Source organism: Lagopus muta, chromosome Z (genome assembly GCF_023343835.1).
Source record: "Lagopus muta isolate bLagMut1 chromosome Z, bLagMut1 primary, whole genome shotgun sequence".
NCBI lineage: Eukaryota > Metazoa > Chordata > Aves > Galliformes > Phasianidae > Lagopus > Lagopus muta.
The window spans coordinates 74,997,708-75,025,064 of NC_064472.1; the positions used below are offsets into that span (position 1 = coordinate 74,997,708).

At 47.2% G+C, this 27,357-nt stretch overlaps 1 protein-coding gene across 2 annotated transcripts in view; it reads left to right on the top strand.

The window, feature by feature from the left end:
• The window catches only part of PAX5 (paired box 5), a 118,947-nt gene that overhangs the window by 4,968 nt on the left and 86,622 nt on the right, over window positions 1-27,357 (top strand). For both annotated transcript variants that reach the window (XM_048932240.1, XM_048932241.1), the window contains exons 2-5: window positions 928-1,093; window positions 5,037-5,234; window positions 9,661-9,725; window positions 10,854-10,982. In XM_048932240.1, coding sequence (XP_048788197.1) covers window positions 928-1,093; window positions 5,037-5,234; window positions 9,661-9,725; window positions 10,854-10,982 — 558 coding nt within the window. The remainder of the gene's footprint in view (window positions 1-927; window positions 1,094-5,036; window positions 5,235-9,660; window positions 9,726-10,853; window positions 10,983-27,357) is intronic.

A 27,357-nucleotide genomic window follows, 5' to 3' on the forward strand; every position in this document is an offset into this window, starting at 1 on the left:
TAATTCTTTTTTTTATTATTATTTTTATTGGTTTTTTTATTTTTTAACTCCGTGGAGGCATTTGACTTGTCAATTTATTCGGGACCGTTCGGGTTCCCTGTGCAAACAGGGAGATTTTCTTTTATTTTTGTTCCAGCATTGTCACCCGCGCTGCCCGCATTGTTTGTTTTCAATTTCCCCACTCCGCAGCCTGAGTAATTCTGATGGTTAGCGCCACGAGGGCTAATTGCATTTTCTCACTTGGCGGACGGAGTGCTGCCTTCACGTTCACGGGTTTTACGCAGCTCCCCCACTTTGTCTGAGCGGGCCCCGTGTCCCGCCGGGCACCTCGCTAAGGAGAGCAGTGCCAACCTGCTGCAAGACGAGCGGCGCGCCGGGCTCGGCTCGGCGCTCACGTTTCATTTGTGGGATGGTAACGCTACCTAAGAGCGCCATAAATTGTTACGGCTGAAGCCACTGTTTTTCACTCTCGATTAACTTCAGCAATTTGGAGGAAAAAACAAACAAACAAACACAACCAACAACCCCCTTCTCCTCCCCCCCAAAAAAACAAACAAAAAAAAACCCAACAACAACAACAAAAAAAAACCCGACTCGTTTAATTCCGGAGACCCCGAACAAGCAGCGATCGCAGGGCTGTAGGAGCCCAGGGCCGCGCGACGCTCGGAGGAGCGATGTCCCCACGGCCGGGCCGGGACTCTCGCTGCGCTCCCGCTGCCATTTCCCCAGCGGAGGGCTGCGGACCCCCCGCGTTGCGCGGCGTAAAACGGGATGCGGGGCTGCGGGGAGCGCGGCCGCTTCCGCGGCGGAGGGAACGCAGCTCGGCCCGGGCGGCTCTGCCGGCGCCGAGGGCGGCCGCGGGGAAACGCGTCCCGCCTCTGACCGAGTCGCTCTTCTCCTGCCCCTTCCCCTCCCCGTGTGTTGCAGGACACGGAGGTGTGAACCAGCTGGGGGGCGTTTTCGTGAATGGCCGCCCCCTGCCCGACGTCGTCCGGCAGCGGATCGTGGAGCTGGCGCACCAGGGGGTGAGGCCGTGCGACATCTCCAGGCAGCTCCGCGTCAGCCACGGCTGCGTCAGCAAAATACTCGGCAGGTACGCAGCGGGAGGGCGTCCCGGGCCCAAGTGGGTTCGGGACTCGCGATGCCCGCTCCGGGTTTTGCCAGCCCCACGTGGAAAAGAGGAGCGCTTTGTATGCTTTGCCCCTCGCACAGCCTCTAACGGGCAACGCTAACGCAAAGCGCGCTGTGCCACATGGGCCAGCTCTGCCGTGCACAGCATGCATCCCACACCTGTCTGCTCTGAGCACGTGGGAACCCAGCGGTCGTCTCCAGCACGAGGGAGCGGAGGTGGAACAGAAGTCACCACGCTATGTGCTGGAGAAGACTTCCTCTGGGCGGTTCCACCGCTCTGCATGGCCGGGACGTAACACCTGCCTGCTCACACACAGCTCTCTCAGAAATCCACCCCACTGCTCAGTTTGTGCCCTCTCCTACTCCTGTGCTGGAACATGAGAGCACGGAGTACCAGGAACTCTATGAACAGCCTTAGATGGTGGGATTTTGGAAATATCTTTCCGTTCAGATCGAGGTTGCTCAGATCAGTGTGGTGACAGCACATTACTCCCCAAGTCTGTGGTATTTCCTGGTTTTGGTTTAAAAGATGAAACCGATTCTGTTTAAGAATGCCGCAAGCACCATACAAACATGAACATCATGTGCAAAAACATACACGTTATGTGCAAAATTTGGAGCTACCCATGTATTATATATTTATATGTATTTTTTTCTCATGATGTATTTTGCTTGATAATTTCAAACAGTTGCTTTCTGAGATATTTACTAAACTTTAACAGTTAGCTTTGTTGTTTAACATTTTACTGTTTGTATGTGTGCCCTCCCGCTGTTTCCCACTTTTTGACCAATTTCCCTCACTGACCATTAAATAGATGCAGAGGCTGTCAAAGCACTTTTTGGTAGCATGGGATCCGGCTCAGATTAGCAGCGTTTGTGATCTCTCAGTCACTTAAGTGCTCAGAAGCAAACGTGATTGGTGTAGTCATGGGCCCCTGGTTTCATAGATGGCAGCATTCTTGTCCCCACAGCGTGCTGTTATCTGCAGCCAGCTTATAGCTGCCGGGTGCTATCTGCATGCCCTGCATGGAGTGCTGCTGGAGGAGCAAGCTGCCACACTGTGCTTCCACTCTCAGTCCTGCGCCTCAGCTACACAGAGGCACTGTGGTGCTGGCTGCATGCCTCCCTCTGGGCTGACGCTGGAGTGGCTGTAGAAACACCACCAGCTTTACCCTTAGAGATGGAGCTTCCCTTGGGCTTCCCATGAGCCCGCCATGGGCTCTGCCTCTCTGGAGCACTGTGCCTGTGCTCTGGAGGCCTCTGTTCCAGGTGTGGTGGGGAGGCTTTGCTTGGTGCTGTGAGTGTCCAGACAACCCCATCAGGACCGATGTACTGAAGAATGGGCGATGTGTTGATGGGCACAGAATGTGGTGGTTTTAGTGCTGCAGGTTGGAACAAATTTATCACTGGGCACATCTGCAGCATAGAGCAGATAGTGGAGCTCCAAAGCTTTGCCATTAAAGTTGTCAAAACTAAATCGTAATTTCATACCTCATTATTTTCATAACTAATAATTACAGTGGGCAAAATGTCACTGTAATTGGAACTGTGTGCGTGTGTGTGAAAACTGAGGATCCCTGTGAAGCACACTGCCCCTCGGCACGTCGTGATGGGACTCCTCAGCCTGGAGCCCCTGGGCCTTTTGTGAATGGGATGCAGCTGCTGCAGCAAGCCTGGCCCCAGAGTGGAACTGGGATGGGTGCTCCATGCAGCCCTCCTTTGCCTTCTGCTGCTCCTCGCTGGATTGTCTGCGTGGGCAGAAGGCAACAACAGAAGTGTCACCGCGCACTGGGCACCCATGGTGACCACAGGCTGAGTGTGAGAGCAGGCTCTGGGTGTGAGAGCAACCTGCTCTGAGCATGTGTGTGTTGCTGTGAAGCTCGAGGCAGCTGGGGCAGGTTGGCAGGTAGTGGTTTGGGTGCTTGGCACTGTGTTGTCCCTGTCTGGATCACTCCATATTCATGTCCAATATCATGGCCACCTGGGCTGTCCCCAGCAGCAGGGCTGAGCCGTGGGACATCGTGCATGGGAGCAGTAGGGCAGTGTGGCAGGAAAACACCAAGGCATGTTGTCCCATCTGCGGTGATGGCTGGTACTGAGGAAATGGACTGAGGAAACAGCATTCTGTTGCACCATCGTGCGCTGCACAGCTTTTCTCCATGTCCTTTCTTAGCAGAAAGATGCCACCAGAACAGGGGATGAAACCAGGGATGCAAGGGTTAGGGAGGTTTGTTGTCCAAGTGTACCATCTTATGGTCCTCTGGAAACTAAATGGGAGAGCAGCTTAACTGTACCCCTGTTGCACTAAAGCATGTTGCTGGGCTGGGTTTAGGAATGCTTCAAGGGTTGATCTGTCTTTGACACTTGAAGCTGCCCATTACTAATATTGCCTGAATGGCTGCTGAGACAGTCTGCATCTGCACCCAGAATGTTTGCAAACATGCACAAACGTTGCAGTGCCAGCCCTGTGCAGGACCTGCACACAGAGCTCTCCCTGAAAGACAGAGCCAGCAGCCTGGCAGAAATCTGATGAGCACTGTTGTATGTTACAGTCAGACAGACTTTGGCTGTGCAGCCTGTTTGTGTTCTGCTGTGCTGGAAATAGTTCAGAATTTATTATTATTATCATCATTATTTTGGATATAATGGTTATGTCAAGTAACTGCAGAGAAAATAGGCTGATTAAAACAAAAACAAAAACAAAAACAAACGTGCTGTTCTTATCTGAGAGTCTTTTCAGAGCTCCTTATGAGAAATAAGGGCACAGAGCGATCAGTGGGTGAGTTGAGACTGTAAGGGAGCACAGCTCAGTGGTTGCTGGCTGGAAGGGGCAGCTCAGACAATGGCTGCAGAGACTGCAGATTTGTGTTTCATCAACAAAATTCACAGGACAGCAAAAAGTGCACAACCCTGAGAACACTGTGTGTGTTGTGCTCCCTGGGTGCTCAGCGTGATTTCACTCATCGTCTCCCTCCTGCTCCTGAGTGGATCAGACACAACATTTTTAACAGCATTTTCAAAGCTTTCCTTATTACAAGAGAGAAATGTGTGGGGCTGAGGAGCTCAACTACCATGCTTTATTGCAGTCCTGCTAAAAGCAGTTGTGCCTGTGAGTTGCATGCAAAAAAACATCCATCTGGCATATTTTGGTCAGTGTCAGGACTCCATCCTACCTGCTTTGCTTGTATGACATCAGCAGAACTGTTTGCACGAGTAGAAATCATATCTGTGAGGAAGGATTGCAGAGCTGGTCAGAAAAACAAACCCCCAAACCAGCTGAGCCCGCTGGGAATGCCAAGAACTCCCCTTTCCTTAACATTTCTCATCTGAACTACTGGAAGAATCATACTAAAAATATATCTGTTATGAAAAACATAAACTATTAAAGCAACAGCATGCATATTAAAGCCACAAAATGTGGAAAAGGCATGCCAGCATATTAGCTGCTAATGTGCAAATAAAAGATGATCTCATGCCCTCGCTTCACGATGAAATGCTAACAAGTTGTAGATGTTGGTGACAGAGTATTTCCTTAGATACAAGAATTTACTGCAAAAAATGCTCTTCGGTGAGATTTGTTTCTGTTATTGCCAGAAACTCTGATTAATTACACACATTTTCAGTTAATTTTGGATACCAGCACGCCCTTTAATCTTGCGTTGTTTCTTTTGTCTTTCTGTTATGAGAAAATATCTGTTCCCTGCTACGGCCCAGTTCCAATTACTATAAGTTAATCTATTAGGTGATAAAGCACTACATAGGCAGAAAATGTGTACGTGAAAGTGAAGATGTATCTTAGGATTTGCTGGGGTTTGGTTACCTTGAAATTATGTTCTCTACAAATCTCGAAGCGTGCCTTCTGTCTGCCTGCGATAACTGAAGATTTGCTTTGGATGTTGTCCCAGGTATTATGAAACCGGGAGCATTAAGCCTGGAGTGATTGGAGGATCAAAACCAAAGGTCGCCACACCCAAAGTTGTCGAAAAAATTGCAGAGTACAAACGCCAAAATCCCACCATGTTTGCCTGGGAGATCAGGGATAGACTCCTCGCGGAGCGAGTGTGTGATAACGACACCGTGCCCAGCGTCAGTTCAATTAACAGGTGAGGATTTGTGCAGTCTCGGGAAGGGGCTTTCCTAGGAAATGCGGTCAGCAGATCCTCATCCGCTAGCGGAAGCCAGGATGTGTTGTGCTGTCTATCCAAAATGCAGTCTGTGTGCATTTAAATGCCACGTTTAGGGTTGTGGAGCAGCCGTGGGGCCACTCTGCTGGTGAAAGCATCACAACCATCAGCGTTCCCCAGCAGCAGCCAGGTTGTGCCATTGGCCTTTGCTTCCTTTCTGCCCTTTCCATTCTCCTGTTTGTGACTTGCAGTTCTTGCTGGTAAAGATTTGTGTTTGGTGGATCCCACTCAGTGGGAAATGCCTCTGCTCAGAGAACCCAGGTGCGTTGGGTGCTGGTGGTCACCTGGAGGAAGACTGGCCCCATGTTGCTGGAGAAGTGGACCCAAAGCACGGCTCTCAAGGTCTTCCTGTCACCTACTGAGTATTGCTGAACCTGGCTCAGAATCATGCTGGCTGCTGCCTGGTACTGTCAGCACGAATATAACAGGGAAACGTGGTTTAGTAGCGTCCGCGTGCTGAATGGAATTGCTTGAGTCGCCTTGAATTCCTGTGTGTCATTGCAGGAAAATCTCATTTGAAGCCTTGTTCCTATGTGTGTGAGATCTCTCCTGGCATGGTGAGGCTTGCAGTTCTGAAGCTATGCTGATCTGCTTCCATCCCAGTCAAGGATTGTCTAAGGCTGTCACTGAAAAAGCACAGAGAAATACTCTGTTTTGTCTCCAGTCTTCCTGGTCTGACAATAAGGGATTAACACTTGGAAGGAGAGCACTTCATCACCCTCCTGCACACCAGCAAACAGAACCCTTTTATTTTCTCTTGGGAGTATGCTTCCTACCAGGTTTTGGCTTCACTGCTCTTCGGAGATATTTCTCACTTGCACGATTTTGTGCAAATTCTATGAGTCCGTACAGATATCTGTAAAGTCCCACCTGTGTCCATGGACATGAAGTAGACTGATGCAGTGTTCTTTCATTGACTATCCTGATCTGATTTGCATTCATGGAGTTCCTGCTTGAGCAGCAGGAGTGGCTTCCCCAGCAGCAGTGCAGAGTATTGTTTCTGTCTTACTGAACTGAGCTATCCATCAATATGGTTAAGGGCAAAAATGGGTCAGTTGGCTCAGCCTTTGCTACTGACTGGAAGTTCTTGTCTAACTTAGGCTCCAAAACATCATTCAGTAATGTTACAGATACAGAATCACAGAATCATAGAATTGCAGGGGCTGGAAGGACCCCCAGAGATCACTGAGTCCAACCCCCTGCAAAACGGGCTCCTACAGCAGGCTGCAGGTGGGCGTCCAGGCGGTTCTGGAATATCTCCAGATAAGGAGAAGCTGCAGCCTCCCTGGGCAGCCTGTTCCAGAGCTCTGCCATCCTCGCCGTGAAGAAATTCCTTCTCATACACGTGCAGAACTTCCTGTGCTCCACTTTACAGCCATTTCCCCTTCTCCTGTCCCCACTGACCGCTGACAAGAGGCTGGCTGTGTCCTTCGGACTCCCACACCTCAGATGTTCATAAACATTAATCAGATCCCTTCTCAGTCTTCTTTCCTCGAGGCTGAACAGAACCAGGTCACCCAGCCTTTCCTCACAGGGGAGATGCTCCAGGCCCTTTAGCATCCTCATGGCCTTCTGTTGGACTGTCTCCAGGAGATCCCTATCTGTTTTGTACCAGGGAGTCCAGAACTGGACAAAATACTCCAGGTGAGGCCTGACCAGAGCAGAGCAAAGGGGGAGGATCACCTCCCTTGCCCCGCTGGCCATGCTCCTTTTAATGCACCCCAGGAACCCATTGCCTTCTTGGCCACCAGAGCACACTGCTAGCTCACTGCCAGCCTGTCATCCACCAGGACCCCCAGGGACACGGCATTTTCAGTCCAAAAAACAATTTGAGGCATGGTATGGACACCATGAAAAGTGAAGGAAAATCCCATTCTGGCCGTTTGCAGATAACAAAGGGTAAACTTGGTGATCTTTGTGGGTCCCTTAAAACACAGCATATTCGGCAGTTCTGTAGTTCTGTGGATCTTTGCTTTCATAAAAGTCAGCTCAAGTCCTGTTGTGTCAGAAGCATGGCTGCTGCTGTGAGTAGCACTTTGTCTATGTAGCGATTCCTCAAGCTTTGTCCAAAAGCCCACCAAAAAAAGCAGTAGTAGCTTGGGAATGCAGTGGGACTACATACGTTCCAGTTGTATTTTGATCCATTTTCCACTGTCTGCCTCCTGCTGTATCCTCAAATGTTTCTACATTGGCAATGTCCACACACTCATTGGCACTGCATCAGAGATGATGTTTAATTACCTATTGCCAAGTTATTTGGGTGGAAATCTCATTCTTTCTCATCTGCTTGCAACTCTGCTTAAGAACCTTCCTTTTTTTTAAAGACGTGAAGCCCCGTGTGAAATGCACATGGTCTTTGAGAGTCAGTCTGTTTAGAATTGCTTTTGCCAGTCCCGGAGAATATCTTGAAAACCCAAACTGAACCGTTGTGACAAGGTCATGGAAATTATGTCTAAACACTCGGCTTTAATGGCAACTCCTTTTATTTCTGTGGCACATTTGGTGGGGTCTGTCCTTACACACATCAAGGCTTCATGGATAGCGCTGTTGCACACTGAGGGCAGGAACTCCTACTTTGAAGGCACAATGCCTTCTTCAGCCCTATGGTGAAGAAGCCAATGTTGCCTTCTGGCTGATGAAGTGAATCCTCACCAGGAGCCACTCAGGATGTTTGCCATCTTGGTGGAGGCCAGTTGACCCAGCCCTGAGACTCCTGAACAGCCTATGCAGTACAGGGCAGGACAGACCTGCAGTGGTGTTCCACCAGTTCTGCTTCTGCTGTGTGGAGGAAGGTGATGCCCAGGGCTATGCTGGTGTCTTCAGGAGAGGTGCTGTCGCTGCTGGGAGACTGAGGGGACAGAGTGGTGCACTGCAAAGCCATTGTGATGCATCACGGGTAGCACATCCCTGCTATGGAGGGTACATTTCAGCAGATGAATTTGAGTTGCTGCCATCTTATATGAGTGAATAATAACTACTGTTATTAATTAGTAACATTAATTAATATTAATAGTAGGCCAATCCTCTGCAGCAGGAGCAACTCCATACGACTAAGGCTTAATTAATCATTGTGATTAGCTTTGCTCAAATAAGCTGCCCAGCTGCTTTGACATGCTCCAGTCCCTGGTCTCTCCAGAGATGAACAGTTCTTTGTGTCAGAAGGCCTCAGACACCCTTCCTTTGCTGGAGCATGAAGGAAGGCTAGGGCAGGGTGCTCTAGTCTTGCTCATACAAGAACCGTGGACATCTTCATTGTCCATGCCCCCTCTCTTAGTTGCCGAACTGCCTGTAGCTCCCACATGCAAGTGGTTGCTTTGTCCCACAAAGGGCAGGAAGAAGCAAGAGATCCATTGCTAAGTCTGGGGATGCCCAACTGCAGAGTGCTTTGCTCTGGTCTTGGCTGCCCGGTGGTAACTTGCTTTTGAGCGTCACCCTGACAGACCTCTCGCAGCTCCCCTTGCATTCTCCCCTCTTCCAAATTCAAGGCAGGCAGAAATGGTAAAGGAGTTTGCTAGGTAAACACAGAGAAATGCTTACCACAGCATTACTGCTGCGTAAACGGTGCACAGAACAGAGACGTGTGATGTGTCTGAGGAGTGTGCCTCTCTCAAGCACATTTTGATTCCACAGACGAGCTGTGTAATCCCTGGAGCGGCTTCAGACCACGTCTTTTCTTTTCTAGCAGCGTGTCGGCAGGTGAGCATTTGATAGAGCACTTCTTAGCAACTCCCCTTTGTCCTGCAGCACAACACATGCCTTTTGTTGTTTCTGCTTCTTTGAACGGTTCCTGATTTACATCATTATAGCTCAGAGCAGAGGCTGTCCCCAGCAATGGCAATGTGGTTATCCAGCTTTTAAGATTAGCATTTAATCCAGCACTTTTTTGTTTTTAGTATTAATTTGGTTAAGCATAATCTTTTCAGTGGTACCGGGTTCTTTAGATGTGTGGGCACAGTACCCAGGGTGGCTTAGGAACAGATTTACAAAGGTGTTCAGGCAGCCCAGGCTGCAGTCTGGTGGGGTGTCCAGCTCCCTGGAGAGGAGACGTTAGGCCTCTGGGTGCCCAAGCGGCTAAAAACGTTTCTTTCTTAGGCATTAAGGACTGTGACCTCACAAGGACTGAAGCACCAAACTGCAGGATCTCAGGGAGCGTGCAGGAGTCAGTTATCCAAGTGTTCCTAATGGCATGGGCTGGAAGCACAGATATGGCCCTGGGTCTGCACGCAGTGCACAGGAGTAATTTTTTTGTGTTGCTGTGGATATCCCTGAGTGACAAAACAGTGTATGATGTCCCCTGTAATTGATGGTTAATACTAAGAAGTTACTTCTTTTCAACTACAAACAGGATCATACGGACCAAGGTGCAGCAGCCACCCAATCAGCAAGTCCCAGCCTCCAGTCACAGCATAGGTGAGAAAAACTTTTCTATATTAAAAAAATTAAAAAAAAAAAAAGAAAAAGCATAATGGATTACAAATATTCTAAAGAACTTTTAATCATTCTTATGGACAGATAATTCTGCATAAAACACTTCAGCACACGTGCTAATGCACCTTCTTTGTCATTCTCCAAGGACTGAACATAGTAAAGGAATTTTATAAATACTGCTAAAAGGTTTTGAATTTTAGTGATTATTATGATAAATAGCTTTCACTGTGAGACAGAAAATTGAAATCTAAACCAACCCCCCCCACTAATGGGGGTCTATAGAATGTCAGATAATTAAAGTAATAAATCAAGAAAGGGATACTTATTCATAACGTTTTCTGCATCATTAGTCAGTAAGTAGTTCTGAATGTGTTTTTTTTCATCTATCACCCATCCCTTCCATAATTCTTTGTGCACTTTGCACTCTCGAGCCAATGGGTAGCAAAACTGCCCAAAACTTCAATTCAGGGGGAGAGCAGCAATGCTCAGCCAGGAGCCAGTGCCAGAGGGGCCGTATCCAGAGGAGCGTCCTGGCTTTCTGCAGGGAGATCTGCCACAGCCAGGCATGTGCTGTGCGTGCCTCAGCTGCCCCGTGTCTCCGTGCTGCAGAATGGGCATTCCCCCGCTGGCCTCTGTTAGCCAAGGCAGGCTCTGTGCTCACACAGACATCCTCCAACAGTGTGGCAGCATGGGCTTGGAAGTGCCAACATGATCTCTGAGGAGGCTGAGCAGCATCATTCCACTTTGTTAGCCTAGAGGCTGCTTCTCGTGGAGAAAAAGTCAGAGCAAAATGAATTTACTTCATATTTTATTTCGGGGAGCCTCAGAGCCTCTCAGCCACCTGTCACCCACGTCACCCCGTGTCCCACAGGGGTTTGCTGCTGTGTGCTGGGCTGCAGGCTCAGTGCAGCATTGGTGTGCCCACAGTGCTGGGAAAGACTGCTCACACACTGTCCTCTCTCTGTGCCCCCAGACCCATCTGCCCAGGGGCCTGAGTGGCTGCTGCCGCTCAAAGCCTTCGCCGGCCTCCCATTCTGGTGACACGTAGTTTTCCTTTCAGGCTGGTGCTGGTGCCATCCTGTGCTCTGACCTCTTGTCCTTGCCTTGCAGCCTCCACAGGCTCCGTGACCCAGGTGTCCTCTGTCAGCACTGACTCTGCTGGCTCGTCCTACTCCATCAGTGGGATCCTGGGCATCGCCTCTCCTGGCACCGAGAGCAACAAGCGCAAGCGCGATGAAGGTAATGGCAGCTGTTTTCTCCTGGGGCACTGAGCTGGTGAGGTGGGCTCCCTCAGGTGTGCTGGACATGTGGGGCTGGCAGGGCCGAGGCAGGGCTGCCAGTGATGGACTATGCCTGGTTTGGGGGCAGCAGCCCAGCCCGGGGTCCTTGTGCAGCCTCCTGCAGAACAGCACTGCTGTAGAAAGGGGGGCAGAGGATGTGTCACTGCTTTTGATCGCCTCCTCCCAGCTGACGTGGCATCTCCCTGCCAGCAGTGAAAGGGAGGGGAATTCTCCTCATGTGGGTTCTGAAAACACCTGAAATTGAAATAAATAAATAAATAAATAAATAAATAAATAAATAAAGTGAATAAAATAAAAACCAGGGAAGTGTCCCTAAACACAAAGAGACAGAAAATCGTCAGTAGAGTGACGTGTGTGAAGGCATGGGAGATGTTGGTTGCTGGCTGGGGACAGTGCTGCTCGCAGGGAGGCCATGCATGCTGTTCTGCTGTGCCACCATCCTGCTCTACAGAAGATTGAGCTCCTGCTTCTTGCCTTTGGGCACCTGTGTAACCTGCTCCAACTCTTTTGGAGAGCCTCCTGCTGGCCTTGTGCATGCAGAGGTCCCATCTGTGCCTCTGAGGAGAGGCAGAGGCCCCTACAGGGCACAGAAGTGGCCCCAGGGGTTGTGAAGGAGGAGAGAAGAGGTTGTTTGCCAAGGATTGCCAAGCACAGGAGAAAGCAATGGCATTCACTGAGCCTGGGAGTCACTGGTTGGCCTTGTAGGAACATGATGGATGTGAGACCAACCTCCCAACACCCAGGCGTGCTGGTGAAGGCCCTGGCACTGCTTTGCATTCAGCCCAGCTCATGAGCCATGTGAGGTGGGGACCACATGCGTGTCTTGTTCCTGCCTCTCCACCTCCCAGCCCCTGGGGCTTCCTGTGTGGGTGCAGGGAGAGGTGAGTGGGGTGGGAAGGAGCAGTGGCAGCACGAACCTGACTTGGGGAGAAAGTGGGCAGACGATTGGTGAGGAGCCTGAGCTGTGGCAGCAGGAAGGAGGCTGTTTGCAGAGGAAATGCACTGCTGGATCAGAGTCATGCTTGGTTTGCTGAAACTGGGAGAGCTTTGTGGGGATGATTTCAGCCACGTGTGTGTGAGTCTACAGCTGTGAAAGTTCAAGTACTTGATAAATATATCTGTCTTAATTAGATCTACCATTGCACACGTGATTTTTCCCCCAAATCAAGGCTATAAGTGCATACATAAATATCTACGCTAAAGCAGATAGGGTAGAAATTTTGTGTTGTATCAGCCATGGAAGGAGAGAAGCATTTTGTGTTCCGAGACTGTCACAGCACTGTCCTGAAGCATCAGTTCTTAGATAGGTACTATTACAGAGACTCTCTTATTCAATCAAGAAGGAAGAAATTCTCTCTCTAATGAAGAAAAACTTGAAGTGCTTCCACGGAAAGACCAGGGGCATCTTTGAAAAATTCCCCAGTCTTTGGCAATTCATTATTAGAGATCACATAATTTATAAAACAACTCCTGTTGTTTTGGCAGCAGGAGTCATGATCTGTGAGGTTGCGAATTGGACAGCACTGCTGTCTTCAGCAGACCACTTAAACTCCTTTTTTAAAGGCTCACAGCTGCAGAAGTGGAGAGGATTGTGAGGAACAAGCCCTTGTGCCTAACCAGCTACTTCAGCCTCTTTGTTTGAAGAGATTCCTGGGGAGAGTCTGTGGCCCTTCCTCATCCTGCTGAGCAAGAGCTGTCTGCACAGCCAGGCATGAGATGTTCATAGAAGAGTCCCAAGGCTCCACAATGCAGGTGGCAGAGAGGTGGATCAAACGCTGGTGAAGAGGAGTACGTCATCTCTAAGCTGCAGACTGTATCATGAAGCAGATGCACAAGGGGGCAGAGTTAACTTTACCTTCTCCTGACTTCTGAGAGCCGGAGGGAGACGACTTCCGTAGCAGTCCTTTTACATCATCTCTTTTTGATCATCTCTTTTGCACTGCTTCCTTTCTTGGTAGCTGTAGGTGCTTGCCTGCTGCTGTAAGTCGGTATTCATGTTTCATGTATGAGTAGAGCTACAGATTGTGCAGCACTTCTCTGGGCTGGGACGTGAAGAGAGGTGGACTCACCCCTTGGCTCTTCCAATGGCATTGAATGCTTTTTGTGATTTGCCATCAAGGTTTGTTCCTCTCACTCTTGACATTTTTTTCAGCAAACGCCACCAGTCTTTAACACAGCAGGGAGCTTGCTGGATAGCAACAGGGGCAAACCAAATCAAACAGCCTATTGGTTATATAACAGAAGGTGTCATTTTTTTCCCCTGCTGTAATAATTGGAGCAGATACGCCTTCATAGGGGATCAGTTGCTTTCACTTGTGGTTTGAGGACATGCTACTGGAGACTGACACAAAAAGCAGGCTGCTCTATAACTGGGCAGAGTGTTACTGTCAACCTCCTTAGCTTCAAGTAGCAGATGCTGCTGGGAAGCAGTCTTGCTGTTTTGCTTTCAGATTCCCCTTTTTTAGCTGTTTCACATGCTTCACATGCATGTGGGCCCTTAAATTTGGAAGAAGAACAGGTGGAGCAGAAAGGTGCAGATTGAGCCATCCGGCAATCAGTGGTGTTTTTATAGGAAACCAAGGATGGACATGCAGGCAGGCAGTGAGGCCCTGTGTCAGAATGAGCAGTGTGTTCTATCAAGTGTTTGTAGCTGCTGGTAGAAAAGGAACTGATGTTACTGCAGGTTTCCATCCTGCTTACTGCAGAGCTCTGCAGATACATAGAGCCAACAAAAGCAGTTGATTTCAATAGAGTGACTTTCCCTGCAGGTTCATGCTGTGCCACTGAGAGGGATCATGAAACAGATGCACATGCCAGACCAGACAGGAGCATCTGAGATGTTCCTGTGAGCTGATGGTTTCTCTGCAGGGTCACTCCTCCAAAGTCATGACAAAGCTCAAGACCCTTGTTTCCCTGAGGGCTGTGTGTTGAGCAGGGGGCATGCTGTGCATAGTGCTTCTCTGTAAGCTGGATCAGTCCCCTGGGGCAAGGGGAGCATACGGGCTGACGGTCCTGCATGCAGCAAGATCAAGTTCCATAATGCAGCACAACCTTTTACTTCCAGTCCATGAGGACTTGAGCTGCTCAGTGTGAACACGGTCTGTCATCTGCTCTTTGTACATCAGGTCTACCAGCAAGGACTGTTGCCATCAGGAGTGGCCCAGGGACCAGTAGAGGGAGGCTCCTTTCCTGTACCCTTGTAGAGAGATGTGACTGTCAGTGAATTTGTAAAGAGATGCTGGAAGAATTGGGTGAATTTCTGTTCTCATGACTCTTCTTGCTTTATACAGTGCGTAGATAATTTCTTTACGTGGCATGAGCAAACACTGCGTCTTTTGATAGTTGGTTGCATGCCCGGACATTAGTCTTCTACCAAGAAGACAGTTCTGCATCTGTAGACATTTAAATGTTCTTAGCAGGCTAGCCCTGTCCAAGCCCAGCAGCCTGGCTGATGTGGAAACATACTTGTGCTCTTGCATCTGACAAAAAACCATGGAATTTGCTGATACCAACAGGCAGCAGGGGCACTCTGTGAACATCAGCAGCAGCCGAGTCAGGCTGAAGTCTGTCTGCATGCAGTAGTCAGTAAGTTCAGGACATTTGCTGTGTCAGTCCACACTGTTAAACCAGAGAGCACCTGCACACAGGCACAGCCGCTGGCTGGCCCCATCCTGCTATGGTTAGTGCTGCCTCAGTGTGATTTTGTGCAAGTTGCCATCCTCCTGGTTAGTGTCTGCTATTGCAGAGATTGGCACGGTTTGGACCTTGCTTCTGCTGCTCAGCATGTGTGCAGATAATATATTACAGAGGATAGGGGAGTTTCGTTACAGGCTCACAGGCTGTGCTAGAACAGTCAGCCTGTTTTTCCTTGGGCAGATGCAGCTGGTGAAAGAACTACATGTAGCACTGAATGGCTTACAGCAAAGTCTTTGCCAAACTGGCTCCACACGGGGAAATGCAGCCAGAAACAAGGCAGGAGAATCTAGCAAGAAACTGTCAGTAAACTCCTGCACAGGATGTGTCTGTCTGTTACCCACCCACATCCTCTTGCTGCAGGAGACGTTTGGCAGATTTGAGTACCTGCGCAGAACTGCTCTGCTGACCGTTTTTCAAATTCACTGGTGTGGAGTCTTCTCAGTGATGTAGGCTTATGGGGAATTGAAACTACCATGGCAGGAGACCTTTGTTTGTACAGGTTGTTTGTTTTGTTTCCATTTTCTGCAGGCACAGCCTTGTGCTGCTCTCAGCATCTGATACAATAATGTAGATGTGTATGCTTCTTTTGCTGAGCTCAGTTCTTTGAAATATGACTTTTCTTTAACTACAGTCTAACCATAGACTTTGTATGCTTAAAGGTAGTTGGGTCACAGCCTTCTGTTGAAGAAGGTAAGACAACAAGAGGAGCAGAGATGCTAATGAGAATGAAAAGAAACCTTGTGCGTGTGTGTGTCTGCACAACCCAATGCCTGATAAAGTCATTCCATGCTATGATCATCACATTTTCACACAGGGATTCCCCAGGTTAAGCTCATTTCTAGGCATCCAAGCAGTACCAATCTGTGCAGCCTGCTGAAGCTGCAGGACACATTTCCCGTGGTGCCCATGAGCCAGTCTCACATTGAGGGTTTGTAAATTCTAGGAGTAATTGCATCACCAGAACAAGCCTCGGCCTCCCACTGTGAATAAATAAAAACTGTAAGCATTACAGACAGGCACAGGTGAGAATGCTGCTTTACAGAGCACTGTGACATCAGCTTCCAGGAGAGCTTAACGCAGAGGAAGGCCAACAAAAAGTAGGAGCTGACAGCAGAGGGAGAAGTGGCAGAGAGCTGCAGTGGGAAGCAGATCTGATGTAGCACGGTAGCCTGCCTCTTTTCCCTGAATCGCCTGTCACTTTTTGGAGAATGGGACCTGGCTACAGGGGAGATGAAAGACAAAGAGATGCCTGGAAAGTCGCAGGGGCTCTCTGTCAGGATACAGCTTTCCAAGGCTTCACAACCACAACGATCGGTTTCCAGGCAACTGATGATCTTAGTTCCCCTTTCTTTGAAGCCTGAGTTGTGGGATTCCTCTGGCCACACATGGGACACTCTTCCTGGCAGTCAGTGTTGAGTACTGCTGGTCATGGGGCACCTCTGGTTAAATACTGTGGCACGAAACCATTGAACAGCTTCCTTTCCTGGACAGACTATTGGGATCTTGTCTTACTCCAGACTACACCCTTGGAGCTTCCTGAATAGATTTTGGCACTTGAGTCTGGCAGCCCATGAGTGATGCAGCTCAGTGCAGAAATTAACTGCTGGCTGGGTCCCATATTGACAGAAATCCCTGTGACTTCTCTCACCCCAATAAGGAACTGAACGCGACAGAATGTGGTGGGGATTGATGTTATCCTCTTAGCTCTTTGTTGGGGCATGGCAAATTTACAAATAACTGAAGCTTTTGAGGATCTAAATCTGCAGGGGAAAGAAACAGATCCAGAATGACTGCAGGGAAAAAATGAAGGTTATGGAGAGGAAAAAATCACCTGCCAATATAAACTTGAACACTGTAATGCTGTACAGCCTAGCAGAAAGTCAGTCTGGGGAAGTCAGAGGAGGGACTGACGTGTGTGGAGAATGAGACTCAAAAGGTGTTATGTGCATTTCTTTATAGCTGTGATGTCTACCCAGAACATGGACGTTTGCATATACAGACATGGCTATGGGCTTCATAACATCCAGAAAGAAGTGTTGTGAAGTACATACACAGATTAAAAATCAAACTGTGGATTCAAGGCAGTCAAGTGAAGCAGGGGTATTTATTCAAGTCTGCAAAGAGGTTAAAGAGAAAGAAACTCCTACCCAGGGAGATGCTGGAGTTTACTTAAACATTTTCTAGGACCACTTCAGCTATGTTTACTCACTTGAGTCGTCTTTATTCCTGGAGATAATTCCAGTGACTATAATGAGATGAAGCCTTTGAGGAGAGTCAGGTTCTGCTGGGTCAGCAAGTACCGATTCAAATTTCTGCTGCTGATTCAGATTGTCCTTTTGCATTTAGGGATCGCAAGCGTGGTGAGCTGTTTGCACTGTCAGGTTGTTGTCTTCCCAGCAGAAGTGCTTTTCCCTTACCATGCATACACTGAAACAGTCCTTTTAAATAGTGTTTGCTCCAATTTTACTATTTACGTTGCAGTGCTGGTTTCATCTGTGTTACATCCAATCCAGTCTATATCTTTGAGGAGTTTATGTGAGTTGATTGTCTTTTTTTTTTCGCTCTCTCTTTTTTTTTTTTTCTTTTTAATTAAAGTATGAGAATTAAAAAAAAAAGTTTATTCAGTGGTTACGCAGTTATGCCATCCCTCTGGCATAACTCCTGTGCCACTAGAGGAGCAGTGTTTGTGGAAGAGCGAATCGTAGAAAGCCTTAGGTTGGAGGGCACCTTAAAGATCATCTAGTTCCAGCTCCCATTCTTCGAGCAGGATTGCCACCCACCAGATCAGGCTGCTCGGGGCATCCATATGGCCTTATGGATGGGGCATCCACAACCTCTCTGGGCAACATGTTCCAGTGTCTCACCACTCTCTGAATAAAAAGTTTCTTCCTAACTTCTAACCTAAGCTCTCCTCTTTAAGCTTAAAGCATTCTCCCTTGCCGTGTTGCTGTCAGACTGTAAAAAAGTCCAGTCCCCTCCTGCTTGCAAGTTCACTTCAAGTACTGAAAGTGTTCTCCTTGGAGCCTTCTCTTCTCCAGGCTGAACAAGCCAAACTCCTTCAACTTTTCTTCACAAGTGAGGTTCTATGGACCTCTGATAATCACTGTGGCCTGGATCCTCTCCAACAGCTTCGCATCTTTTTTGTGCTGCAGGCCCCAGGTTTGGACACAGTAGTTCAGATGGGTCCTTACAGGTGCAAGGACACCTCCCACCACTTGCTCCAACCTGGTCATTGGCCATCCAACGCTTCCAGGGATCGGGCATTTGTAGCTTTTCTGCCAATCTGCTCCAGTGCTTCACCATCCTCACTATGAGGAATTTATTCCTAAATCTAAATCTACTTTCTTTTAGTTTAAAGCCATTAATCCTTGTTCTACCACTATGTGCAAAAAGCCATTTGAAACACTGCACCATTATTTCCTGAAGTTGGCACATCAGTATGATTGTTGCTGAGACAGGGTGATATTTCTGGAGCGGAAGGATCTGACTCCACGTGGTTGTGGTGAAGAGATCTATGGGCCATCAATCAGTAGGGCCAATTCCACTGGCTCCGAAGGGCGGTGGGAGGAATGTGCTTTTGCAGCTTCCTGTGCTCCTCCAAGCTTCCCACCTGGTTCCCACACGGCTCAGCAGGGTTTCAGTAGATGTGCTGCTTCTGCCCCGTGATGCTTGTCCATAGATGGTTTAGCACAGCTGCAGCTCTGTGCAGAAAAGCTCTTCGCAAGACAGCTTCCCTTCTCAAATGAGCAACTTAGCAGCTGTCTTCTGTGCAGGGCATGCATTTTTGTCACTTTCAGCCTCATGTAGCCCCAGTTTTCAAGAGAGCTCTCCTCCAGGTCTGCAGTGAAGACCTGCAGGTTTGCCGCTAGCTTCACCTGAGCTGGGATTTTCCCCAGGCAATGTCAGTGAAAAGCCTGAAATTTCAGAACTCCTTACAAACCTGCTGTAGTTCCAGCTGCTCTCATCTGAAGCTATTGTGTGAGAAATGTTTTTAAAAGGTTCTCTCTTCATATAGGTCTAACTAAAATACAGTTGAGGAGGAGATATCAGATTCCCTGACACTGTCAGTGCTGCTGCTGGCTGGAATTCCTTTGCTGGACTGCGTTTTCTGAGGAAAAGACTCTTGTGGAAAAGCAGGATTTGTCAGTTTTGATGGCAGTTTGCTCTAAGTGTTAACACAAAATGAAATAGATTGTGAATGAGATGAGTCCTTCTGACTAACAGGAACTTGCCACCATTCAGAAAAGAGGAAATATAGAATAGAATCAGAGAATCATAGAACCCTTAGAGTTGGAAGGGCCCTCTGAAGGCCATCTAGTCCAACTTCAAGGTTACTGAGATTTTCAAGTCAGGATTGTTTTTTTTAGCTGACCTTTCAAACTGATGAAATCTTAAATTATAGTAGATACTCTTTTTCTTTTTTTCTTTTTCTTTTTCTTTTTCTTTTTCTTTTTCTTTTTCTTTTTCTTTTTCTTTTTCTTTTTCTTTTTCTTTTTCTTTTTCTTTTTCTTTTTCTTTTTCTTTTTCTTTTTCTTTTTCTTTTTCTTTTTCTTTTTCTTTTTTCCTGGCAAGCAGACAACACTGAATCAGTGAGAGGCAGAAAATGGAGTGTCTTGACACTGGATTTTTTTTTTTTTCCATTTCAGCTTTTTGTGCTGAAACACACCTTTTTGTGTACTGTTTGTACCACAGTTTATTCATTGGCAGAGGTTACTGCACACTGGATTGACTGAATCCTGACCACTTTGTTCTCACCTAGCGTTTGTTTACAAAGCTATTCCATTATTTGAAAGATTCAGCCAGCATTGGAAAGAAACATAAGACAAGCTGCGAGTTTATTTGCAGCAGACTTGTAGCTGCATTTTCCTTTTCTATTTTATATTTTTGGTGTATTGGTCTCAGGTTGTAATGAGTTTACAGAAGTCTGGGCTCATACCCACAGGCTACATCTATTGTTTGAATGCCCCAGAATCAAGACAAGCACCTTGACAGATTGGTCGTGGCTTAGTGATCAGGATGCAGCAGATCTTGAAGAGGCTGTCAGTACCTTTTCCATAATTCTCTACTCCTGCCAGAGGGTGGTGGGCATGGAGCGGGCTCCCCAGGGCATTGGTCAGGGCCCCAAGATGCTGCAATTCAAGGAGCAGTGGACAGTGTTCTCAAGCACTGCACTTGGATTTTGAGTGGTGCTGCATGGAGCTAGGGGCTCTGCTTGATGATCCTCACGGGTCCCTTTTAACCTGGGATATCCTGTGACTCTGTGATTCTGCCTACAAAGGACGGTACTTTATTTGCTGCGTGCCTCGTTGGCGCACAGAGCACCTGAGCAGAGCTTCTGTTTCCCAGCTGTGGAACTGCAGATAGAGACTGAGGAGGATGCCTTGTGCAATGTGTGTGCAGAGGCTCAAGTGCAACTGGCATGAGCACAGTGTGTGAACATGCCAACAGCCTCTGCTGCTCAGGCTTTGTGAATTTCCTATGCCTCCTCCCTGTGCATGGAGAACCTCTGCATGCCCAGTGACTGCCTGGGGTCTCAGACGTGCAGCAACTTAGGCAGAACCACAGCAGACAGCAGAATATCCAGATGTGCTGCACAAGGAGCCAAATCTATCTCCCTTCTTGCTTTCTGAGCAGATTTTTCAGATGGAAAGAGTTGAGAAAATCCAGAGGTACAGTGTTCCTACCTACCCCAATACTACGCAAAATTGTCTGATAGATACAGCATTCCACTAATATTTTCCTAAGCTTTAGGAGAAGACGTGTTCCAAATTGTGTTGTCATTTCATATTCGGCTGGATTCCTGTATTTTCCTGTCTGTATTTCTGTGCATTTGCCCAGGTGATCTGAGGTTTGCTCTTTGTGAACTGCAGCTCTCCTGTTGTGATGAGTGACTCTTGTCTGATGCACGCCACTGAAACTTGAGAAATCAGGCAAAACTTTCTGCTTGGAATCAGTTTCAGAGCCATGGTCTTTGATTTCTGTTTCTTCATCAACCTCAGTGAAGGAGAATGGCATGTAAATGGAGATGCTTGCTCAGCTGCTTTTTTGTTTATGTGTGTTCCTAATTCTGTAGCAGCAGTCATCTAAATAAAGATGACTGTGACTTTGGAGATGGAAAGAATAGTCAAAACACTTGCACTTCTGAAACAAATCAATGTCTTTCTTCTGTCAGATGCCCAGGAAATTTAAGTATGTAGTTTTCCCATGTTTAATGTCGGCTGAGAATCTCCTGAAAGATATTTGTACTTGAAGTGTGTTTATTGTAATTATCTTATGGCACTGGCAGAAAACAGATTTTTCTTTATTGCTGCAGTACCATGTTACAGGTTAAGGTTGGAAACAAAGATCTTAAATTTAGGTGCTTCCCTCTGACCCTGAGTTGAAGGGAAGTCCAGTCAAAATGCTGCTTCAACTACGCACTGATCAGGCTGACTTGCAACATCCTGAAAAAGATGTCTACAGCAGAAGTCAGGGTTTTGGGCATTTATCAGGGATGAACGTTGGGGAAAAATGATGGCTTTCTGGTCATACGGCCACTACATACTCATGGAATTGCTTCCTGGTAGCTGCGTACTGTAGTGAAGCATCAAAAGGTGCTGTCTGCTGCTCTCTGAATGCATCTGATCAGTCAGGTAAGGACTTGCTTCTGTTGCCTGTTGTGGTGGACCAGGGGGAGACAGGTCTGACCACGGAGAGGACGCGAGGTGTTTGCACACACAGTTGCCCAGGTTGAAGGAATTGTGTTTGCTGAGCATTCTAGGTGCAGACACAGGCTTGTTTTACATCGGTTAAAACCACTTTAGCCCTGTCCAAATTCCATTTCTAACAAATTATGGTAAAACTGTCAATGTACTCCTGCTGTTTTTGCTCTCCTTGTCGTACAATTATCTGTAACAGCTACGTGAGGTCTGTTTGAGTGCTAGCTTTCAGATTCTTCTTTGTTTGGAAGGTCTTAGAACACAGTGTTGTTGTGCTGCATGATGTGTTTCAGCAGCTGGACGGCCCTGAACAAGGTTCCTTTGAATGAGACAGGTTTTGTGTCGGAGTTTTAAAAAAATGATATCCTGATTTGATAATGATTTCTCAACTGTGTGATATAAGGGCATAAAGTGCTACTGAGAAATAGATAGCTGGGGCAGTGTCTTGCATGCTAACTGTGAACCATTCGGTGATACCTAGCAGCTTAAAGTCTGATGGATGGGTGCATTTCTCTTCAGTCTTCTCTTACACACCCCAGTGCAAAGCGGAAGGAAGCTCCCAAACCAACCTGCAAGTGCTGTCCCATGCTCACAGACAATGACTGCTTGCTTCTGTGGTTGGAAAGAGCTCAAGAGCCTCCTGCCGTATCATCAGGACTCATTTGTGTTTTCTCCCATGTGTGCAATATATTTGCATAGAATCATAGGTTTCTGCAAAAAGGAACCTTTAAGGTCATCTAGCCCAACTCGTCTGCAATGAACAGGGACATCCACACCAATCAGGTGCTCAGAGCCCTGTCCAGCCTGTCCTGGAATGCCTCCAAGGATGGGGCTTCCACCACATCTCTGGTAACCTGTTCCAGAGCCTCACCACCCTCCCTGTGAAAAACTTCTTCCTTATATTCAATCTAAATCTTCCTTCCTTTATTTTGAAACCACTTTCCCTTGTCCTGTCACAGCAGATCTGGTTTAGCCTGTCCCCTTCTTCCTTATCGCCCCCTTTTCAATACTCACAGGCTGCTCTTAGTCTCCTGCCGCCCTCTCTTCTCCGTGCTGCACAGCCCCAGCTCTCAGCCTCTCCTCGTATGAGAGGTGTTCCTTCCTTGGGATCCTTTTTGTGTCCCTCCAAAGGGTTTGATCCAAGCGGTTCACATCTCTCCTGTACTGAGGGCTCCACACTGGGACACAGTGCTCCAGGTGAGGCCTCACCAGCACAGAGCAGAGGGGCAGGATCACCTCCACCAACCTGCTGACCATGATTCTTTTGATGCAGCACAGGATACTGTTGGTTTTCTGGGCTGCAAGGTTGTATTGCTGGATCGTGTTCAACTTGCCATCTATCAGTACCCCTGGTCCTTTTCAGCAGGGCTGTGCTCCATCCTGACATCCCCCAGCTTGCAATTTCATATCTGTTGTCTAATAATATTTCAAGTTTTAAAAGTGTATAACTTGCTTTCTTTTCTTTCTTCCTTTCTTCCTTTCTTTCTTTCTTTCTTTCTTTCTTTCTTTCTTTCTTTCTTTCTTTCTTTCTTTCTTTCTTTCTTTCTTTCTTCCTTTCTTCCTTTCTTCCTTTCTTCCTTTCTTCCTTTCTTCCTTTCTTCCTTTCTTCCTTTCTTCCTTTCTTCCTTTCTTCCTTTCTTCCTTTCTTCCTTTCTTCCTTTCTTCCTTTCTTCCTTTCTTCCTTTCTTCCTTTCTTCCTTTCTTCCTTTCTTCCTTTCTTCCTTTCTTCCTTTCTTCCTTTCTTCCTTTCTTCCTTTCTTCCTTTCTTCCTTTCTTCCTTTCTTCCTTTCTTCCTTTCTTCCTTTCTTCCTTTCTTCCTTTCTTCCTTTCTTCCTTTCTTCCTTTCTTCCTTTCTTTCTTTCTTTCTTTCTTTCTTTCTTTCTTTCTTTCTTTCTTTCTTTCTTTCTTTCTTTCTTTCTTTCTTTCTTTCTTTCTTTCTTTCTTTCTTTCTTTCTTTCTTTCTTTCTTTCTTTTTTTCTCCAGAAATCTGTTAGTAAGAAAGAATTTTTACTTCTCTAATTTCTGTGTTTCCTTCCTGGTTTGTTCTCAGAGTACTGGTATCCTCTATTTCTCCAGACTGAGAAAGAAGGTCTTCTCCTAAAAAAACCCAGTCAGAAAGGAGGGACAACAGTCCCTAGCCATCATGGCCTTAGCTGGCAATGGGAAAAGTGGCCAAGACCTAAAAATACATTGCAACTGAGTCAAAAGACTCTTTTTTGTGTAATGACTAAAGTGCACAGCTTTGAGTTTTGAAATTGAGTAATTCTTCATTTTGTTCATTCTCCCTCTCTTGCTCTCATGATCCTTGTCACAGATGTCTTTTGGTGCCTCACAGATCACCACAGTGCTCCTTAACTGGTCCATTAAAGAGAGAAGTTCAGCATGGTGACGTGAAAAATCCATGGTGCCCCTGAAAGCTGGTGGCAGGCAAGTGAAATCAGTGTAAACCACTGGGATCTCTTGCTCTAGCTTGCCCAATTCAAATTACAGAGGGACGTCATCACTGAGGCAAGTTTTTAGTAGTTTGCATGTAGGATGCTGCGGGTGAAAATGCAGCATTTGTCCCCAGAGTGTGAAGTTAGTGTTCCTTCATCGCTCTATGGGCAGAAGCTGTTGGAGAGGGAGGTATCCATGGCTGGCCTTGGCTGTGGCTCAGGATGGAGCACCCAGCAGATAACGAGCCCACAGAACTTCCTGGCATTCTCACATCCCCCATCCTTCCTCCTACTGTAGCCCAGGTTTTCACCCAGCAAAGCAGAGGGTGTACCTTGTGATAAGCTGATTGGGTTCCAGTGGCAAAGAGTTTCTGTGACACACTCACAGAATAGCAGGCGTTAGAATGAGCACAGATGACAAACTGCCCCGTGCAAGTTGCAAGACAGGTTCCTCAAAGAGTGGTGGAAGTGCTGAAATCGATGCCCAAAACTGATTTCACTCTGTTGAAACTGCAAGCACTATGTTCACAAGAAAAATACATATCTTCCAATGCTGTGGGCTTCGGTGTAGCCTTTCTGAGTTTGTAAGCTGGTCACATCTAACCAGTTACCACAAATTGATTCTGGAGCCTTCTGTTTAGAAACCTACAAGATACATCCCAGGCAATCGTGCTATCTCCATCAAGCACTGAACGAACTGGTCAATAATCACCTGTGCAAAAACATACAGAGATCTTCTGTGGTACTCCTGATAGTTTTATGAGCACCTCTGCATAAGGAATAGCTGTATGACGGACAAATGGAATACAGATGTTCATTATGCATATGTAAAATGTGTATACATATAATGTATATATTATACAGGTAGATCTATACATGCGTGTGCACACTGGTGTATTCCACGCAGCTCATTTTCTTACTGAATGCATCATTGATACAGATGAGTCTACATTTTTAAACCAGTCTTAACTAAATTCATGCAGCTTCTGTCCAAAGGTCTGCTGTGTAGATAATTGCAAACCCCATGATAATCACCCTGGCACTTGGCAAACCCAGGATAAACTCCCTTCTTTTCTTTTTTCAAGAACTAAGGAATTTTTGGATGCACTACAAGCAAGTTACAGTGGATAGTACTTGGCTGATCAGAAGATTTTTACTGAGTTACAGTGTGCTCAGTTACGATTTCCTCACTTCACTGGTGGGGAAGCTGAGGCACCAGGGGTTAGAAAAATCTTGTGCAAGGCTTCAAGGAGTGCTGTGGAGAGCTGGGGCTTGATACCAGGCTCATGGAGACCCTGCCCAGGGCCCCACTTGCAAACGCTGTGTTGTATCAGTGTCATTTACTCAGCATATGCCAGTCTTTGCCCTAGAGATGATGTACTCTAACACAGCCATGACTGGATTTTACTTCTCGTAGGCAGTGCATTTGTGGACATCCTTTTCCGTGGTCACAGGAAGGACAGTGCTAGCTAAAACACCTAACAAGAGAAACACTGTCCTGACAGGCAGGTTTTTTTGTTTTTTTTTTTTCTGTTTATTTTCAGGCTGATACGATCAGTTCTCTTTTTGCTGGGTAATATGGCTGGCTGGACAAAAGCATGTGCACAGGGATGCGTTTGTTCTCACTTTGTAAATGCATCTCTGTGTGCAGTATTCTTCCCATGTACACACAGGTTGTATACATACATACAGAACAGGAAAATAGTTGAGGTATGCATGTCCAGAGCTGACTGAACATGGCTGTGATGGGAAGACCTGGCCAAGAAATGGATATGAGAGCACGCAAACAGTGGGGAGAGCCCACTGGTAGCTTCTGCTTGGGCAGCTCGTGCCATCCATCACCGTTTGTCAAAGCCAGCTCATGTAGCTCTTTGTCATGGGAACAGCATGTAAGCTCCAGCAGTTCTGGCCACGCTATCAGCTTTAGAAACACGGGTGCTGGAGAACAGCAGCCTGAGTTAACGATAGTCTGTCTTGAAGGCATTTCCATGAGTGGAAATCTCTTTCAGCGGCTGATGAACATGGTAGGAAAGCAGGCTGGAGCAGCAGGAGGTAGCAGAGTGGGTGCACCATGGATGAACTGAAATCTGGGAATCTGATGGTTACCAGCACCTATTAAAAACAAATCATAAATGGCAATACCAGATACAATTGCACTGAGATGGCAGAGGTCCTTAGGAGTCCTGATGGGCTGCCGATAGCCGGTTGAAACAAATTGCCCGGTGCTGTGATACCTCAGCTCCCAATAACAGAGGGCAAATGGCCTTCTAGGGGGAGTTATAGATTTTCCTTTGAGATATGGAAAGGGAAATAAATTAAATTATGTTCGAACATAGGGTTCTCTCTCACTCTCTCTCACAAAAAGAAGGAGAGAGAGAAAGAAAAAAGGAAATGAAGGAAAAGAGACAGTAGCAGAAAATAAGCTTCAGCAGGCATTTGCAATTTAATTGATATTTGGCAGCAGGAAGCCAATCAGTATAAGTAAATTGACGTTATAAGATAAAAATGATCGCTTAATGGGCTGCCTTCCCCTATGGATGCGGCAGACCAAATAAATACCGCCGTGCCGGCTGACGCAGCGTGGCGGCTGTTACTGGGCACAGCCTGCTGCCGCTGAACTGGCAGGGTTCTGTGTGGGCTGCAGTTTATTTTTATGGCATCTGTCTGCTCCCCGAGAGAAGGCAATGAGGGGTTGCACATTGATTGCTGCTCCAGCCAACGGCAGTGTGGAGAGAGGGCCATAATTAATGACTTTATTTGCTGGAGCACCGCTGAGAACGATTGAGTTTGTTATGGTAGGAGCCGATGCCAGCTTTCCTGGAGGCACGGAGAGGTGTGTGAGTGTGGAAGGTGAGGAGAGGTCCTCAGTGAGATGTTGGCAGCCATCGCAAGGTTTTGGCCGGGTGGGTGGGATGTGCCCCACGGACAGGGGCTGCTGAAGGCTCGGCGGCCAGGGGCATGCTTGCACGTTCATCTTCGTGGTGTGAGGCCGAGCAGGCTGTAGGCCATTGCCCCACCACAGAAATGGGCAGAGCTGCCACGGTTCCTTTAGGGGAAACAAACCCTAGCCCATCTTGCAGTGCTGCATGGAAAGGCTCTGTCTTTCCCTGTCGAGTGGCAATAGAGTTGCACAGCCTGTCCCTCCCTTTATTGCAGCTCCCCATGGTCAGTGTGTTATGTACCTTCCATGCAATGGTAGCAAACCTTGTTTCTGAAGTGAAGTGTTTCTGAAGTGAAAAATTTCCTTCCTCCCTTTCCCCCTTTCTCCTTCCCTCTGTCCCTATGAATTTCAAAAAACACCTCCAACTCTCCCCTATTTGTTTTCCTGTTCTGCTTTAGCCAAGAATTACAACAAAGAATAAACACACCATACATAGAAAATAAAGACTCTCCTTGAATCTGATGAAATTTTACAGGTAAAGCTGTAGTATTTTTAAAAAATGTATGCTCTTTTGCCCTTCTTTTGAGGGCTGGCTGAGCTGGT